At 48.9% G+C, this 18,836-nt stretch overlaps 1 protein-coding gene and 1 long non-coding RNA gene across 2 annotated transcripts in view; one reads left to right on the top strand and one right to left on the bottom strand.

Annotated features, from left to right (window-relative positions):
* CDH20 (cadherin 20) overlaps positions 1-18,836 on the bottom strand; it is a 213,330-nt gene that overhangs the window by 37,751 nt on the left and 156,743 nt on the right. Inside the window, exons 2-5 of the mRNA XM_070779131.1 lie at positions 17,231-17,626; positions 6,793-7,087; positions 5,930-6,049; positions 2,961-3,128 (exon numbers count right to left, since the gene is read on the bottom strand). Of these exons, the coding sequence (XP_070635232.1) occupies positions 2,961-3,128; positions 5,930-6,049; positions 6,793-7,087; positions 17,231-17,476 (829 nt within the window). The 5' untranslated portion in view covers positions 17,477-17,626. The remainder of the gene's footprint in view (positions 1-2,960; positions 3,129-5,929; positions 6,050-6,792; positions 7,088-17,230; positions 17,627-18,836) is intronic.
* Positions 1-18,836, top strand: part of LOC139179505 (uncharacterized) — a 195,775-nt gene that overhangs the window by 36,637 nt on the left and 140,302 nt on the right. The window lies entirely within an intron of this gene.

Genomic DNA, 18,836 nt, shown 5'->3' with positions numbered 1-18,836 from the left:
TTCTGTTGTGGTCACAAAGTGCGCGTGTATTCCGTTTGTGTTTGAGACGCACGCGTTTTCCTGTGTGGCCCGGCCGGCACGCCGAGCACCCGTCTGTGTCCAGCTGCCCACGTTCGGTGCTGACCAGCGCCCTGCAGGGGAGGCCCGGCCCCGGAGCCGCGCTCTGCCGGCTTCTGCGCTGGCCGTCCCTCGGGGTGTCTGCACTGGGGCCTGCACCCTGGCGGCTTCTTCACGGACACATCTCGGTGCTTCTAGTTCTCTTTTCTGGAAGATGATACCCCCAGAGTTCTCACCTGTGTGGGGAGCTCAGAGCCGGTGATGTTCTTTGCAGCCTGATAGCCTGAATCCACTCGTTCAGTTCGTGTTCATCTCCGCGGAGGAGCATTTTCATTAACTTGCTCCTCTGGGGCTCAGCCCTTTGACGCTCCTCACTCTCCTGTCAGCCATGGTGTGGATGACTACAGACTCAAGCAAACAACCACCTTCTCGGTACCTCGGTAGGTACACGGCGCCTCTGGTTCTCGTGCGCATTGCGGGCTGTGGGGTGTGACCCTGGGAAGTCGGGGTGTGAGCGCTGCCTTCTCACATTGACCTGGGGGCTGACGGCACCCAGCCAGCGCTCAGCGGCCTCCCTCGCACAGGAGGAGAAACGATGCCTGTTCTTCGCCAGCCTGAGCCAGGAAGTGGCTAATGTCTGTGCTAAACCGCAGGCGCTTGGATTTCATGATCTCTTTGCATTCTCTTCCAAAGTTGTTGATGGATCAGACTTTGCTACTGCAGAACATGTTTGGGAAAAACAATTTTCTCCAGGAAAGTCAGGCGTTCTGTGTCAAAACAAACATCTTGTCCGTACAATTTCTACACATAATACATTATATTAGAAATAAGTAGCCTGAGGTCTTGATATTCCATTATATTTGGTTAAATTAAAGATGATGGAGCGTCTTCAGTATAAAATATGAGGTGTGTCATTGTGTCAACAGCCCCTAATCAGTTATGATAATATTTGTGAAAAGGAAGGAAAGCAATCTAACTTCCCTACAATAGGTCCAAATCTCTATGAACTGTGTAGTAACTGCTCTTCTTCTCTTTCTGCCTTCTCGGAGATACTGTCTGGTCTCAGATTACAAAGCCAGAGGACAGTTCAGGGACATTCAAGAATCTAGTGTGCACAGTGTGAGCCGTTCATGAAATGGTAAAGACGGGTCAGCAGAGCACGGAAGAAGCCAATCCATATGTCATTTCATAAACTGTTTCATGATGCTCTAGTCTTCCGAACTGTAGGACCAATCAACTTAGTAACCTCCTTGTTCATATCACTTGTAAAACACTCATCTGGGATCTTGTCTTTCGGTTTCATCTCATGGGGACTTTATGGATACCGGCTGTATGTAAATATCTGAATTTTACTCCTGTTTTTACATAGATAAATGGTTTACCCACAGTGTGGCTTTTCAGCAGATGGTCTGGTTTGGCTCTGTTTTCCTTTAGTGGTTGTTGATCCTGGTTTCCCTGGTTGAGTCTTTCACCTGGGATTGGCTCTGCCGCTCTCACTTCTCCAGTTGCTCCCTTTTAGAATCTGCTTCTCAAATTCACACCTCCATTCCTGGTCTCCTTTCCACAGCCATAGCTCTGTACTCCACCCTCCTTAATCCCGCCTGAGTGTCCTGCTGCCGCTTCATGTTCGAGGCAGCATCTGTCTTCCTCCCTGCCTGCTTGCCGCTTGTCCCGCTGGGATCCTCTGTTTCATCCATTAGAACAATCTTTTTCCCTGTCGCCCAGACCTACAACATCATTGTTATCTCTGACTCCACCTTCCTTTAGCCAAGAAATCAGAGACAGAAATCCAAGTTTTCTGATTTGTCCCGTTCCACTACTTCTGTTTCCTTACGTTCTTATCAGTTCAATTCTGGCCCATGCTAAAAGCCTCCTACCAGACTCCTGCTTCTAGTCTCCATTCCTGCCAACCAGTGCTCTGCGTGGCTACCAGCTTAGCCTTTCCTTATGACTCTCACTTGCTCAAAACCTTTGCAGTGACCTCCATTAGAAACGGAATGTTTGAATCAATAAGAGACCAGGTCTTCATTTTCGGGATCTTGGAACATAAAATTACATTTGCAGCTTTATTTCTAGGGCTTTATATCCCATATCTAGAATGTTGCTTGAAACAAAATTTTTTTAAGTGAATGAACAGCTTCCCCCTTCTGGAATGTTTTCTTTTTTCTCCTGTTTGACTGTGTTAATTCTTCAATACCTAGTTGAACTCTCATCCTTTTATTAAGTTTTTTACTCATCTTGGTTTATTGTGAAGGCGTCATTCTGCACTAACCAGGTGGCACAGCAGAGGCTGCTTCCTGCCTAAACTTTGATGAGTACCAAGTATATGTTCTCCCAAGTGGACTTTAAGCTTCACAAGGTCAGGGACTTCGCTTCAGGAATCTTGTGCCCCTGATGCCCAGGGCCCTTACAAAGCAAGCACTCAGTGCCTGCTGTGAATCGGGGGGTTAAGTGATCCGGTGGGTCGCTATGTTCACCTCAAGCTTTGGCTGAGTCTCCCTGCATGCGTTCTCAACAGGCACAAAAAATCGATTCTTGTTGGAGAGAGGTGAAAAAAACTTAGATATTACAAATCTAAGGTTCATCCCTACCCAACAAAATCTTCTTGCTTAATATTTAATTGTATGAGGGGAGCGGTCAGGGCATGACACTCAAGGGAAAAAAGGGTCTAAAAGGGCTCTGGAGGGAAGTGATAGTGAAAAATAGAGCAACACTGGTTTAGTGGTCTGGGAAGTTGGATCTAGGAGGGAAATGGTGATGTGAGAATTGCATGATAAATGTCAGAAAGGAACCCAGGAATAACTGAACTCAAAGAGGGACTCAGACCGGCCTTTCTCTTTCGCCTCCGTCACCGCTGCGTCCCTCTGACTTGAGAGCTGTGCTCTTGCTGGTTGGGTACTCACTCTGGGGGAAGCGGGGTGGGTTATCGTTGACATCTGAGAGGGTGATGTTGACCGTCGTGGTCCCCGCCAGCCCTCCGAGCTGCCCTCCCATGTCCTTGGCTTGGATGATCACTTCATAGTACTCTTTGGCTTCTCGGTCCATGTTCATGAGCGCAGTCCTAATTACCCCTGCAGGATAGAAACGAGCTTTGTTTTTAAAAGCAAAACCACCAGTCCCATTTTAAAGACTGGGTTCTAGGCTTCTCCCTGTGCCTTGTCAGAGACGCAAGGCACCTGTTTTATTACACTTGCGGTCAGAATGTCCTTTTAGCTCAGTCGTGTTCAACTTTCTGCAATCCCATGGTCTGTACCCCGCCAGTTTCCTGTGTCCATGGGATTTCCCAGGCAAGAATACTGGAGTGGGCTGCCATTTCCCTCTTAAGGGATCTTCCCAACCCAGAGATTGAACCCGCGCCTCCTACATTTCAGGCAGATTCTTTACCACTGAGCCATCAGGGAATCCCCAGCTTAAAAAAAAAAAAAAATGCTGTGTTTAAACAGAGGGTGAATGAGTAAAGATTGTTACAGCTGGAAGGGCCATTTCAGTTCAGTTCAGTCGCTCTGTCGTGTCTGATTCTTCACGGCCCGGTGGACCACAGCACGCCAGGCCTCCCTGTCCATCACCAACTCCGGGAGCTCACTCAGACCCCTCTCCGTGGAGTCGGGCTTGGCGGGCTGGTTTCTACGGCGCATTCCTGAGAAAGACCAGCAGGTGGCAGCAGTGGCCCTCTAACAGACTTGGGACCTGTTGGTCTGCAGCGACTTCAGGGCTGCTCTGTCTCACCAAACAAAACTGGGCTTCAGGTGGGGAAACAAAGCCTCACAGTCAGCAAGTCTGCGATTTTAGATCCTTCTCCTTTAGCTCTCTCTCCAGTCGCTAGAGCCCTACTAGTGTGAGGGACTCTTCTTCCCATTCCCAGGCTGCTTGCTCCTGCCTCCCCAGGGCCTGGAAGCAGGGGTGGAATTCAGATTTGCTCTTCTTTGTCGTTGTATGTTCAATCCGTTTTATTAGGTTCTTCCTACCTCCGTGCTTCACTGTATGCTGTGAGATAAGACAGCATAAAAGATGCTCTGAGATGTTTATTGTTAACATCCATACGAGATGAACTTGCCCAGACGATGTGCAACATCAGGGTATGATAATGTGCTTCCATTTAGGGAGAAGGGTCTAAGTCAGAATCCTGTGAAATGTGTTGTTTTGATCCTGCCAAGGATGTGTGGGCATGTTTGATCCTCCTTTTAACGCTTTCACTTAGAAAAGCTGACTTCTGTGCTCTCTAGGCAAAGATTAAAGGCTTGTTTACTGCACGTTTAAACATGACCCTTGGCTTAGTAGGCCTTTTGCATGCCACGGGGAGAAATGGGGAACCGCAAACCTGTCCTCGCTTTACTCCTATAATGTATATGTCGCATTACAGCAGCGACAGTCTAAAGTGAAATATGCAGTGTTTTCTTTTTATAAATGCTCCCTGGGCATGGCAGTAACTATCTTTTTATGTATTTTTGACCTTAACACTATAGATGCCCCTTGAGAGCTGTCAAAATAATGTAAGTTTCCTCTTAACGATGTAAAGGACATATTACCCTCTTCCTGCCTGTATTTTTCCTCCCTGTGGGCACCCCCTCATGGTCCCTCCCTCCATTTGTAGAATGGTTAAAATTACTATTTTATAGAAATCCCTAACTGGAACCTTTTTTTCTTTCCTCCTACTAATTTATACTCTCTACTTTTATGACATAATTTTCTGAATGCCTGGTTCCCCGAGGACTTCTGGAAAAAATTATATCAGGTTGCTAATAAAATGTGTTTTTTTCTATTTCATGTAAAGAGATGACTTTGAGTGTTTGGCCTTGACTTTGTCTCTGTGGTTGTAAGTTTCTTTGCTCCATTTTTTTTGTTAATTACTCTTAGGTCCGTATGTTAATTTTCCCATATGTAAAATGAAGTAATAATGCTTCCATATATTTCACAAGTTTACAAGATTGTTGGGATGCTCAAATATGATGAGATCTATGAGTGTATTTTAAAAGGGAGAAAGTCTGGCACAAGTGCAAGATAACAATATGGAATAATATATTATTATATATTAATAGCAATGATATCTGAGTTGCTCTGCCCAATTCAAAATGGTTAAAGGGAATTCTTCATAGATAAACTATACATTCTGTCGTCAAAGTTCCTGAGTAAAATTGAAAACAAAACAGAACACCCAAAGCAAACTGACTTGTTGGCTTTGCCTTGTTCTTTTCTAGACGTGGCCCGTGCCTGCCCAGCTCCCTAGGTGGTTCCCCTGTCGGAGCGTCCCTCTGAGCACCTCCTTTCCTGGGGCCCACACCCCGTGCTCTGAGTTCCCTTCATTCCAGCCTTGCTCTCAGCTTACTACAGCGTGGACTGGCGGGAGGAACGCTGGACCGAGGGTCAGGGGACACACCTACAACCAGGAGCGCTTTGTTAGGTCTCCAGTCACGACTTCCTTGTCCACTAAATGAATGGCGATGGACTGGAAGATTTGCCTAAGGCTCTTTCTAGTTTCAAAACCAATTATCCTGGTTCTATAGTGAGCCCAGGTTACTATGCCAGTCCTCTTGGGTCTTCTTGAAGTTATGAAAGACCTTACTCCTGGGGAGTGAGTACAGCCATAGCATTATTGATATTATTATTTCTTTGAAGGCTGGTGAGGAGGTCCTTTTGCAGAGGCAGTTCTTCGGGCGTCTCCCAGCAGACCAGCACACCGTCTGTACGCCGCGCTGCTCTGACCCCGCAGGCAGCGCTAGTTTGCTGTCTTCATCCTGACGCTTATAACCATCTTCCGAGCTAGTGCACTGTCTGCAGAGTTCTTGAAATGGAGAGTTGTGTCTGTCCTAAATCGCAGTTACAAATTAGTAGAGAATAAAACAAATACCTCTGACTCGACTGCCCCAGCACGTACCTGTTTTGGAGTCCACAGAGAAATACGGCTGGCCCTGCAGAATGCTGTACACCACCCGGGCGCTGTTGCCGTAGGTCGGGTCGTCAGCGTCGGTGGCCGTCACCTGGATGACGGAAGTCCCTGAGGAAGAGAAGCGGTGGACACCCGTTCAAGCGGAGTTGCTCAAGACTGGATGCAGGCCTGAACGGGCAGTTTTAAGCATTTGCAAATGTTATGTCTGCTTCCTTGGGAGGGCCTGTTTCTAGGTCAAGCTTCTACAACTGCTTAGCACAAAAGTACCTCTTTAGTGGGGATGGGAGTTATTTGTGTCTTAAAGTCTTAATGACTTGTAAGGCCAGCGCAGGCTTTGGGCCCCGCATTCCTCTTTCGGTAATACCAAAACGCTTCTCCCTTATGAATCAGACATTATCTGCCTGCCCATCGATCACCTATCTTTTGTTTTGCTTTTTAAGAAGCAGAACTGGGGATTGCCCTGGTAGTCCAGTGGCTAAGACTCCACGCTCCCAGTGCAGGGGAGCCAGGTTCAGTCCCTGGTTGGGGAACTAGATCCCACATGCTGCAACCAAAGATCTCCCGTGGCGCAATAAAGGTCGAAGATCCCAGATCCCAGGCGCCACAACCAAAACCCGGTGCAGTCAGATAGATACGTGGATAAAAATCGATTCAGGAGACCCAGAGTGAGTGACAGCGCTAGGCTTAGTGTTGCTGCTGTCTGCACTGTGGCTGATTTCACGTCTGAGTGGCTCGGTGCAGCTTTGTGTTTGGGGGGCTGTTGTGCACTTTCTCTCTTTCTCCACCTTGAGGTGGGAGGGCCTTCTAGAGGGGGACTGCTGTTGGTGAGGATCAGTGCATGCCCGCCTTACCCACTGGTGACATTTCCGGCACCGTGGCGATGTAAGGCCCGTCCAGGAACTTGGGCTCGTTGTCGTTGATGTCTTGGATTTTGATGATGAACTCGGACTCCGGCTCCATCGGCCTGCCCGTGCGCCTGTCCAGGGCCTGAGCCCTGAGAGTATACTGGGCCCTCTCCTCTCGGTCGAGCCTCTGAATGGCATGGATGTCGCCGGTGGTGTCGTCGATGGTAAACACGATGCCTGCGCCTTCTCCCGAGAGGATGTATTTGATGGAGCCATCTCCCCGGTCCATGTCTGAATGAAGCTGAGGGGGAAAAGCACCGACCGGTCAACAGGTGTCGAAAATAAACAGATTTTCAGTATGGTACAAGTGTATGATTTCCTTTCAAACAGGAAGACTGTTTCCCACTCAAATGTTTCCTTATACAAAGAACTAACCTGCTTTGAACATGGCTGTATCAAAGAGCAAATATAAGTTGATGAACAAGCAAAATTTCTCCACTTCACATTCAGTATCATTAGTACTATTTTTAAAGTTCTCTCCCTGAGAAGTACAGACAACAGGCGTTCTGGGACTTGTCGGACCCGTACTGTATTGTATTGTGTCCCCTGCTGTGCTGTCCCATGTGCAACAGGAGCGAGTCTAATGAGGAGGAATCCAGCTTTTCCATTTAGTCTTTTTTAAGGGATGAGTGTAAACATTTAAAAATGTAAAAGTGTTGATGTAAATTATTTTGGTATTTCAAAAACTTTAGGACCATCCAGGTTGGCTGAGGAGCTGATGAAGCAGCGAATAAAAACCGTCTGTGGCCACTGTGCCGTAGATACCGAATGACTTCTGGGGGCCCTCGGAATCCTCTCAATTCCACAGCTTCCCTCAGTAGGACTTTGCTTGCTTCTGTTGCAGGTATCAAAATGGAGTTTTACAGCTGGTTGTTATTCTCTGTGTCAGGGTATCTATCATTTTGTTGGGACCCGTTTCTGGCCTTGTAATTGACTCACTCAAATCTGTATGTAGAAGGTTGTCGTAGGCACATGCTTTTATCTGCCCATCCAACTATATTTCCTCCCAAATTACTCTGTGGCGACTCTCAAAATGAGCCCAGGGGCACAGCGCTCATTTTAAGCCTAGAAATAAACTCTTGCAGCTCTAATTATAGTCAATGTGTATAAGTGGCAAGAACCCTAGAGTTTTGTGCCATCTTATAACAGTCCTTCTCTAAGAGGGCAACGAAAAATTAATTACACGCAGTCAGTCACCACTAACTCTTGTTGCTGGGCTTGCACAGTTCAGTGATAAAGTCCGTGAGATTCAGTTAATAAAATAGACCAGTTTAGGCCATAGAGGCAAATATATGTGGCCTGAAGACTATCTGTATCAGTTATAAATTGAGTGCCCTTGACAAATGATTTAATGTTTATAATTCTCAAGTTCCTCGTATTATAAATGTAGAGAACAGTGTTAATTCTTCCTTTGAAGGTTTGTTGGGATCATTAGAAATTAATGTATGTAAAGCGCCTAGAGTTCCCATAATAGGAAAGCTATAAATGGGACCAATTATGACGATGATGTACATGCAGAGAGAAAAGGGTGTTAACATGCCCAGCTCTCCCGTACTCCCTTCGAACCTCAGGATTGCAGCAGAGACGACAAAAGCAGCCTGTTGGCCGTTCTGTTACGCACAGCCCAGGGTAAAGCTGGGGAAAGCTGCCTGGAGCACTGCTGGGACAGCATGAGTCTGAGTGTTAAGTGGCACGGACACCAAGAAAACACCAGAAAGTGTATTCACAGCATCTTGAGACAAGGATGGGCTGGGAGGCTGTGGCCGGCTTTGAGCTGATCTCAGACGGACTCACGGGCAAAGCACACAAGCAGTAATTTTGCTGCCTAGAGGAATTCAGCTGTGTCTTATCCAGAGAAGGGAAATAAGAGAACAAAACTGCCTGGAAAAATAGCTGTGGATTTTTTTCTACTTAAAGAATTCTATTTAGAATATAAAGTCCTAACATTTCCTCATTCCTTATACATTATTATTATTATTTTTCACATTCTACATCTTCTATTTATTTCGTTTAAGACAAGCAAGGTGCCTAGCTCTTATTGTGTAGAATGGAAAGTCATTTTATTTGGACCTGGCCACAAAGAAATGAAAATCCATTCCATCTGGAACTGTGTTCCCAGGCAGAGGAATGGAATTGGGAGGAGGAGGACAAAGATCTAAGGATTAAAAAAATATCCTTATATATTTCTGCATGTTTACATACATATGTAAATATAAATATGTGTAATTTTAAGGCATATAAAATAGGACTTTCACTTAGAGTGAAGTAGGGCATGGCAGATTATCCAGGGGAGAAAGAAAGAATTGAAGCTGACATTAGAGAAAATATCCAGGGTTGTTTGGAGATATACTAGCTGTCATCTAAAAAGTTTTGTCCTGTGAAACTTAAGAAGGTGAAACGTCATTGTGATTATCATTGGCCAAGTTCAAGTGCTCTGCCTATGGAGAGTGCTTAGTAAGTAACAGGAGGCTAGAGAGCTTTGCTGCTCAAGAGATGGTCCTGGCTCCTCGGGAGTCACTCGACTGGCGGACGTCAATGGCGTCCAGGCTGAAACTGGATCTGTGATCTTGAGTTTTGTCTCTGTATTGAGAGAAGAATTTGAGGCACTTTCTAGACTGAGTTCCTCGAAGTCAGGAGCCATGTGGTTTTCATCTTAGTGTGACTCTCATGTGTAGCAGATGCTCGGTAAGGTTGTGTGAATGAGTGGTATAGGGTGTAGCGTTGGAGTTAAAGCTTTTAGTGAAAGCAGGTTGTCTTTGTCTTAAAGGAGCTGGCAAGCATCGCTCAGGCAGCATCTGTGCATCTTTGTGCACAGGAAAGGGGGGAGAGCCTCACAGAGAAGCAGGGCCACCTCCTAGGAACAGGAAGACCTGCTGTTGCTGTTCAGCCGCTCAGTCCTGTCCGACTCTTCTCGACCCCACGGACTGTAGCCCGCCAGACTCCTCTGGCCATAGGATTCTCCAGGCAAGAACACTGGCGTGGGTTGTCATTTCCTTCTCCAGCGGATTTTCCCAACACAGGGATTGAACCCGTGTCTCCAATGGCAGGAGGATTCTGTACCTCTGAGCCACCCGGGAAGCCCAACAGGAAGCGTACCAGCTATGAAAAGTGCCTGGGTCTGCTTATGTATAACTCATTTCTAGGGAATACACATTTGACCCTTGAACTACGTGGATGTGAACTTTGAGGGTGCACATATATGTGGGTTTTTCCTTTTCAATTATAAATGCTGCAAACAGTCCTACGCATGCGTCTGTGGAGCAGAACCGCGGATTCAGAGAGCCGTGAGCACAGAGGAGCTGTGGGTATGGACCACAGGCCAGCTCTAGAGTGACGCCTGGGTTTTCCCACTGTGTGGGGGGTTGGTCCCCCTAGTCCCCACGTGACTCAAGGGTCAACGAAAATCATATCAGTTCAGGATCTAGTCAGGGAACAAAACCCACACCAGTCATTCTAGAAGAGAGAATTTAACATGAAGGATTGAAAAGGAAAAATGTTGAGGTATCATTGGAGATGATAACCAGTAACTCGAGGAAACAGCCTGTGCCCCTCTGGCTGGGGGAGCAGAGGGCAGGAGTTGGGGGCTCTTGGAATCTAGACGTTTGGAGGAGGCTGGGCTGGAGCCCTCTGAGAAGGGAGTGTTATCCCCTTGGGCTGGGCTCCAGGAGTTTAGAGGTGGCCCCCTCGCCTCAGCGCCCACCTCCCATGGAGCTGAGACTCCAACCTCTGAGAAAGGGGTGTTATCCCCTTGGGCTGGGCTCCAGGAGTTTAGAGGCCCCCCCCTCCAGTGCCCCCCGCCCCCGACCCTGCATGGAGCTGAGACTCTGACCTCTGAGAAGGGAGTGTTATCCCCTTGGGCTGGGCTCCAGGAGTTTAGAGGGGGGCCCCCCTCCCCAGTGCCCACCCTCCATGGAGCTGAGACTCTGACCTCTGAGAAGGGAGTGTTATCCCCTTGGGCTGGGCTCCAGGAGTTTAGAGGTGGGCCCCCCTCCCCAGTGCCCACCCTCCATGGAGCTGAGACTCTGACCTCTGAGAAGGGAGTGTTATCCCCTTGGGCTGGGCTCCAGGAGTTTAGAGGTGGGCCCCCCTCCCCAGTGCCCACCCTCCATGGAGCTGAGACTCTGACCTCTGAGAAGGGGGCGCCCTCCAGTGGATGTGTGAGGCTGGGGTGTGGAAATGGTTCCAGAAACCAGAAGCAGCTCCCACAGATAAAAGGAGCAAGTCCCTCTCCTCCCGCCTCTGGTTCTCCCCCTAGAACATTCCACTCTCAGGACCTGGGAGCTGCTTGGAAACGGAGGAGCTGTGATGTGCAGAGTCCCAGGCCTGTAGAGTATGGGAAGGAGAATACAGAGCTGAGAGACACTAGCCTAGTAGCCAGCACAGTGAAGTGAACTGAACATTAGGTTCTCCAGTCACAGAATGTACATTTGGTTGCAAAAATTGCAAAGAAGAAATATTAACAGCTTTTCTCTCAGTCACTCAGCAAATTGGAATAAAAATGTGCTTTATATGTATCCTATGTAATTCAGCTCACACTGACTGAGCACCAGCTCCCTGGAGGAAGGCGCGGAGCTTCGGGAATGGAGTTGGCACCACACAGTTACCCCCATCCTGGGAAAACAGCTTTGTTATCCTAGACAGAATAAGACAGCTGGTATCCTACTTAGCCTAACCTTGCTTTCGTCTCTAAGATCTTGAGCCAGAGGAGTAGCGAGTGATGGGAAGTACATGAAGCTCAACACAGGGGTGATGTTGCTCCTTTTCGCCGTCTTTCATGGTGCCGCGTATGGTTCCAGGAAGGCAGTGAGTGCTCACAATTTGTGGTTAGACAGCTTCCGCACCCTTGTTAACCTCAGTATGACTCGGGACCACAGATTCATGCACGAGCACAAGCTCGCTGCATCCACCTCTTTGCATATGTCAATATAATCTCGCTTTGACTCGACACTGCCTTGTTCCTGGGAAGCCCAGTGTGGATTTTGTAAGGCCATACCAATTACAGGTGATAATTGTTGCTGTACTCCTTTCTGAAAAAAGCAAATACTCAGGCAGGCTTTCTAAACAGACGTCTTCCAGAGCTCATGGTGACAAGCTGAAATGCCCCTGGGAGAGAGGGCTGGGTTCTCTTTCAGGAGAAAGTAAGGGGAAAAGCGCCTGGGTGAGTGCGCACACACCTCCCTTCCTGCGCAGGCGGCAGACCCAGTCCAGGGCGCAGATTTGCACTGAGAGCTGGTTGGTCAGGATGACTGTGGAGGTGCGGGGGATGGCCTGTGTCCCGGGGTGGTGGGTTAGGACAGGGTGAGCCCCAATCTTGGGCGGTGCTAGTGGTAAAGAACCTGCCTGCCAATGCAGCTTGATGGAACAGACACGGGTTCGATCCCCAGGTTGGGAAGATCCCCTGGAGGACGGAGGGCATGGCAACCCACTCCAGTATTCTTGCCTGGAGAATCCCATGGAGAGGAGCCTGGAGGGCTCTGGCCCACGGGGTCGCACTGATCATGAGCACTGGAGCGTGCTGCACGGCTGAGTGCTCCCACCTTCAGGGAACAGGCTTGGTTACATTTCTGGTCTCACTGACACCGTGGACTCTTCTGTGTGTCTCTCAGGGCGAGGTCTAAAGTCACGGCCACATACAGGCCAAAGAAAAAGAAAGCCCATGGCTTCGGTGTCAGATTTCCTATTAACCTTCTGTGTAACTTTGGGCAAGGACCGTAACTTCTCCGAACCTTCCCTTATTTAAATTATCCAGGAGAGGTGACTTAATACTTATTTCCTAGCACTGTTACGATGACTGAACCGTCTGCCTTATGTGCATGGGACTGACATGCAGTGCTGTGGCACCCCAGGAAAGCGTCAGGCCCCCTAGTCTTTCTGAATTTTCTGTGCTAGGTGTGTGGTGTCAGGGAAATGTAGGCAAGGCCAGGACGAGGTCTCAGTTTGTGTCCTTGGGAGAAGGAAGGAGGGCTCGAAATTGTACAACCACACAAAGCAATTACTGAATACAAAGGTGTTTTCCAAAACTTATTTTAGCAGGAGCTATGTACTCCTTGGAAGGAAAGTTATGACCAACCTAGATAGCATATTCAAAAGCAGAGACATTACTTTGCCAACAAAGGTCTGTCTAGTCAAGGCTATGGTTTTTCCTGTGGTCATGTATGGGTGTGAGAGTTGGACTGTGAAGAAAGCTGAGCACCGAAGAATTGATGCTTTTGAACTGTGGTGTTGGAGAAGACTCTTGAGAGTCCCTTGGACTGCAAGGAGATCCAACCAGTCCATTCTGAAGGAGATCAGCCCTGGGATTTCTTTGGAGGGAATGGTGCTAAAGCTGAAACTGCAGTACTTTGGCCACCTGATGCGAAGAGTTGACTCATTGGAAAAGACTCTGATGCTGGGAGGGATTGGGGGCAGGAGGAGAAGGGGACGACAGAGGATGAGATGGCTGGATGGCATCACTGACTCAATGGACGTGAGTCTGGGTGAACTCTGGGAGTTGACGATGGACAGGGAGGCCTGGCGTGCTGTGATTCATGGGGTCGCAGAGTCAGACACGACTGAGTGACTGAACTGAACTGAACTGATGTGTGTCTAGTTGGGAGAAATGTTTTACAAATACCGAGTTGCTAGAAATCTTTGGAACTCTGAATGGAAGATGTATTCATGATGGAAAATGCTTTTAAGCTGGGACCCTGAGAAACTTGAACATGGCTGAGCGGAGAGGAGGGGACGGTGTGTCCCGGGCACGACAGCGGCCCGCACACACCTCTGGGGCAGGGACCGACGGGGTGTGTTGTGTCGGGCTGGTAAGGAGACCCAGCCTGACCGAGATGAGGGTGAGACTGGAGCTATCCCAGTGTGGGGGCTCATTTTCTGGCAGTGCTTGCCCTGTATGCTGAGAGCTCTGATGAGCACTGCAGAGCCACAGTGCTTCCTTAATCAGACGAGTGACGTGATGGGAAGGGCGCTTCAAGGAGATAAACGGCCGGAGTCCCGGGGGGAGGGTCCAGGAGATCCTCCCTTACTGCGCCAGCTCAGTTAATCTAATCATGAAGACCCGGAGGACCACAGGGAGAACAGATCTGGAGAGGATGAATGACTCAGAGAAAGTGGCAAGGAGATACTGGCAGGATGTGGTGACAGGTGCATGAAGGAAGAGAAGGAGAGAAAGTCAAAGAAAACCCACAGGTTCTGAGGCTCAGGGGTTTGCGGGTACATTAGGTGTGCGCTACTGAGCTGCTCAGTTCCCGTAAGGAGCGCACTATGCTGCTGCTGCTCCCACTGTCACTAATCCTCATCCGACTTCTACCGCTGGGCAGCCATCACTAAGATCTCACTCTGGACCAGGCACTCTGCTAAAGCACTTTCCCTGTGTTAGTCAGTTTACTTAATCCTTATCACTCTAGGAGGTAGTCATGTCTGTGTGACAGGCACTGTGTTAGGTCTTGTGGGGGAAATGCGAGCAGTATCCTTGTCCTCACAGAGCTTATAGTCTGGTCTAAGGCTTCCCAGGTGGCTCCAGTGGTAAAGAATCTGCCTGTCAATGCAGAAGACACAAGAGACACAGGTTCGATCCTTGGGTCAGGAAGATCCCCTGGCGGAGCATATGGCAACCCACTCCAGTATTCCTGTCTGAAAAGTCCCATGGACAGAGGAGCCTGGCGAGGTACAGACTCTGAGGCCGCAAAGAGTCGGATGCGACTGAGTGTGTGCACGCGCGCACGCACACACACACACACACACACACACACACACACACACACACGACCCCAGCAATACAGATATAGACAAATGAACAACTTAGATATTGTAGGTTGTGATTAGAATGGGGAAAGCCTAATGGTAGTGAGAGAGTCCAACAGGGGTGTGCCTCAGAGGACGGTCAAGGCAAAGCTAGGTGAGAGATGAGCCCTCGAAGATGAAGAGGAGCCGACCCCGAGGGCAGCCAGGACGAGCGCGTCTCACGATGCGGGGAGGAAGGCAGAGCCGGCCAGTCTGGGAGCTGCTGGAGGCCGCGTCCCCAGGTCCGGGCGGAGAGAGGGCGGCGGTCAGAGCCCTGGCTGGGAGGGTGGCAAGGGCAACGTGCCACGTGGCGGGGGCCGGCGGTGGACGAGACACGTGGCGGGGGCCGGTGGGGGGGGTCGTGCCACGTGGCCGGGGCCGCGGGGGGTGGGGGGGGGCGAGACACGTGGTGGGGCCGGCGGGGGGCGAGTGGCGGGGGCTGGCGGGGGGCGAGTCACGTGGTGGGGGCCGGCGTGGGGGGCGAGACACGTGGCAGGGGCCGGCGGGGCGGCTGTGGGAGGAGCGGCCTCGAGAGAGGAGGGCGGGCCTGGGTGGCTCAGAGCGCAGCGGGAAGGCCCTGACGGCCGGCAGCAGGGTGATGGGGTCTGTGTCGGCCGTGTCCGCCTCTGCGGCCCCGTGGACTGTAGCCCCTCGGGCTCCTCTGTCTATGGGATTCTCCAGGCCAGAACCCTGGAGTGGGGTGCCATGCCTTCCTCCAGGGGATCTTCCCGACCAGAGGATCGAACCTGGGTCTCCTGAATCGCAGGCAGATTCTTTACGGTCTCACTCACATTTCAAAAGATCGTGTATGGAGAGTGGCTTGGAAGGAAGTGCGGACAGAAGTAAGGATGCTGCTGGGGGGACAGGTGTTTGCGCAGGTTGAGATGACGGTGGGCGCGGGGGTGAGACGGAGGAGGGTTTGTTTGGCTCCGGACTAACGCGATCTGCAGGCGCAGGGACCGAGGGGAGGGCCCGCCTGACCAGCAGGGCCCAGGCTTAGGAACTGGGAGGTGGCAGTGCCGCCACTGGGACGACCGAGGGCAGACTGGGTTCGGGAGGGAGATTAGGGACGCTTCAGTGGATGGAGGCCGAGGAGTTCTAAATGCGGAGCAGGAGGGTTTTCCTTCTGAAGCTCGGACGAGTGGTCTGAGCCAGGGACGGAGGCTTTGAATTCACTGCTTTAGGGGTTTAAAGCCATAGGGGTGAGTTTAAAACCACCCCCTGGGGATGGGTGTGATGGGGAAGACGCCACAGGTGGGCAGGGAGGACCAGCGAGGGGCTGAGAAGGGAGGAGGAAGAACAGGGCTGTGAATGCCGTGAAGCTGAGGGAAGAAGGTGAGTCAGGAAGGAGGGGCTGGGCAGCGGCGTCCAAGGCCCCCGTGGGGCGGCTCCGTAAACTGGACCCTCAGCTCTCGTGGTGGGGAGGTCCCCAGGAGCCCCGAAAACATGGCATCTGTGCAGAGACAGGGCGGAGGGCAGCTACCTAGGCTCAGTGGTTTAGCCACTAAGTTGTGTCCAACCCTTGTGACCCCGTGGACTGTAGCCCGCCAGGCTCCTCTGTCCGTAGTGTTCTCCAGGAAAGAATGCTGGAGTGGGTGGCCATTCCCTTCTCCAAGGGATCTTCCCGACCCAGGGATCGAACCCGGGTCTCCTGCACTGCAGGCAGATTCTTTACCGACTGAGCTACCAGGGAAGCCCACCTGGGTTGAGAAGTGGGTGGAAGTTGAGGAAAGAGCTTATGTAGACCACTCTTGAGAAGTTGTAGTTCTCTTATTATCCTTCTTAAACATTTGAGGAACCAGGTTAACAGGACTTGGTGACCCGCCGAGAGTCACTCTGGAAGCAACTGGCCGAGCTGGGTTTTGCACCCACATGTGTTTGACTCTGGAACCTGCACTCTTAGCCTGTGTGCTAAGCAAGTGTTTAAGTTATTTAAATGAATTATTTATTTTCTAATTAGTTCCTTGTTTCCTCTGTTCTCTCACTTAGTTGCTTTTGCAAAATGGCCTCTGATTAACATCCAAATAAAGTAAACACAGGAGAAAGCCCCGATTAAAAATGAAATGATGCTAGATAAATCAAGGGATTTCGAATGTGAAGTCTATAAATATATTCATTGATCGTCTCCAGCAATCCTAAAGCACAAGCTAGGATCTTCTGAAATGAAGAATGTTTTATTCTTTTTTTTTTTTTTTTTCATTGAATTTTGGCCTCAGGCAATACCTGTGGAAATGCTTTGAAAAAAACAAACCCTAAGCTCCTCCCTTTGCGTTTCTCAGTTTACTTCTTCCTTATCCTGTTATTCCTGAGGCTGCTGCTGCCTGTGTGAGGACTTGAACAGTTCTTGCAGGACCCAAGTCTTTTCCTCCAAAAACCCAATTCCTAGCCTTTCCCACTCAGAACAGAGGCAAGAACAAAGAGAAGCCTTTCCTTTCTGACCAGTATCTGACAAAGCAAAAACTAGATCTCAACTAGCTGTCAATTAACATACCTCTAGTTTAAAATTGTTCTCAGGCCTCAGGCTATGAGAGCTTTCATAGTTCATATTCCTATTCAATTTCAATGTCCAGTATTCGGATAACTTATCGGTCTCTTTGGCAGTTCTTACCTTGCCGACATACAAAGGGTCAGTTCCAGTGTATTCCTCCAGAACAAAAAACTGGTTCCACACCCAGCTTCTCTTTGTCCGCGGGTGTGGCTGTGGCTTGTCTGACAGGAACGCTTCTAGTCTGCCTGGCCGTGTCGGAGTGCCCGAGAGAACAGGGGTAGTAAGGTCCATCAGTCCCCAGAAGTACAAGGACACGCCAAGTCCCAGCCAGCTCTTTGCATTGCTCATTCTACCAGAAGTCCACATGGGATGGCCAGGTTTCCAGAAAGTAAAGTCCAGGATGACAAAGCCACTGCACTTCAGTATTTTCCAGATAAAAAAATAATGCAGTTTATTGAACACTTATGCTTCCCCAGTGAGGTCCAGATTCAAGTCAGTCTGCTTGAAGTCGGCTTCCTGTCAAGTGAAGGAAAACACAGTTTGATGACGTCAGATTCTTTCCTGTGGGCTTATAGCAAGTTTTCAAGAAATGTCAGTAAATATTCGGCTTTTCTAGTCAACAAATGAAGAAGTCATGACATGTTACTGCTTTAGAAGTGTTTAAGTAGTAAATAATATTTTGATAAAAATAAGACAACTTATCTTGATATAATCAATCCCAAACCTTCAAAAATGGATTTCAGCAGAAATAAAACTAGTGAATAAATTTCTTCACGTTGGTAACTAGAGGGATACGCTGTATTATTGATTGGCTTTTTGAAATATTTATGATAAGACAACCTCCTACATGCTTAAAAATAGCATTCATTTCCAAAATTGACAACTAATATTCATATTTTCATTAGCCCAACTGCTTTTCTTGGTTCCTTAGAAAACCAAAAGCAAAATCTAACCATCTTTTTTTGCCACCACAATTATATTTTGCTTACTCCACATTATTGATAATATTAGGAGTCAGACTTCATTTATAAACAGCCATGGATCACTTCTGACTTTAATCATTCTCTGAGCTCATGGTGGAATTTGAGTTTCACACTCCACTGCTTCAGCTCTGAAGCACTGATAGGGGCTGCTAATGTAACCTTTCTAGGATCCGAAAGGTCAGTTAATCATCGGATCTTTCACAGTAGACTTTAAAGTGCTATCAGTCACATGCTTCCCTGGGCACAGGAGAGAGTTCTCGCCAACATTATTTTTCCCCTGAGCTGAAAGACTCATTTAGGCAAAGGGATGTTGACTTCTACCCTGGGGACTCCTTTTCATCAGTCAAACTTCTTTTGTTGCTATGAGGTCAGATTGGCTGGTGACCTCACTCCTGAGCTATGACCTCATCAACCTTTTCTTCCTTTACTTGGGCTGGATTTAATGAGCTGGCCTAGCACTCAAGCCATTCTGTCAGAACAGTTAAAATGTCTTCTGTGGGTTTAATATTTTCACTGTTAATGTGGAGAACTGCTGTCATCTTCTTAGAACAAATGTGTTTATTTGGCCATTTCAGACCCACGCAACTAGGTAGTGCTCCCTTTCTACAAGCGGCGAAATCCACGCGCTGATGCTAACTCAGTTCCCACTCCCCCTGTCATCGTCAGAACTCGTGCTAGCTTCCTTCAAATACTCGCTATTGAAATGAACAAGAGAATTTAAAAGATATCCTGTAATAATCCCA

Source organism: Bos indicus, chromosome 24 (genome assembly GCF_029378745.1).
Source record: "Bos indicus isolate NIAB-ARS_2022 breed Sahiwal x Tharparkar chromosome 24, NIAB-ARS_B.indTharparkar_mat_pri_1.0, whole genome shotgun sequence".
Classification (NCBI taxonomy): Eukaryota; Metazoa; Chordata; class Mammalia; order Artiodactyla; family Bovidae; genus Bos; species Bos indicus.
Note: the sequence above shows the minus strand (reverse complement) of the source record. Positions and strands in the feature narration are given on the sequence as shown.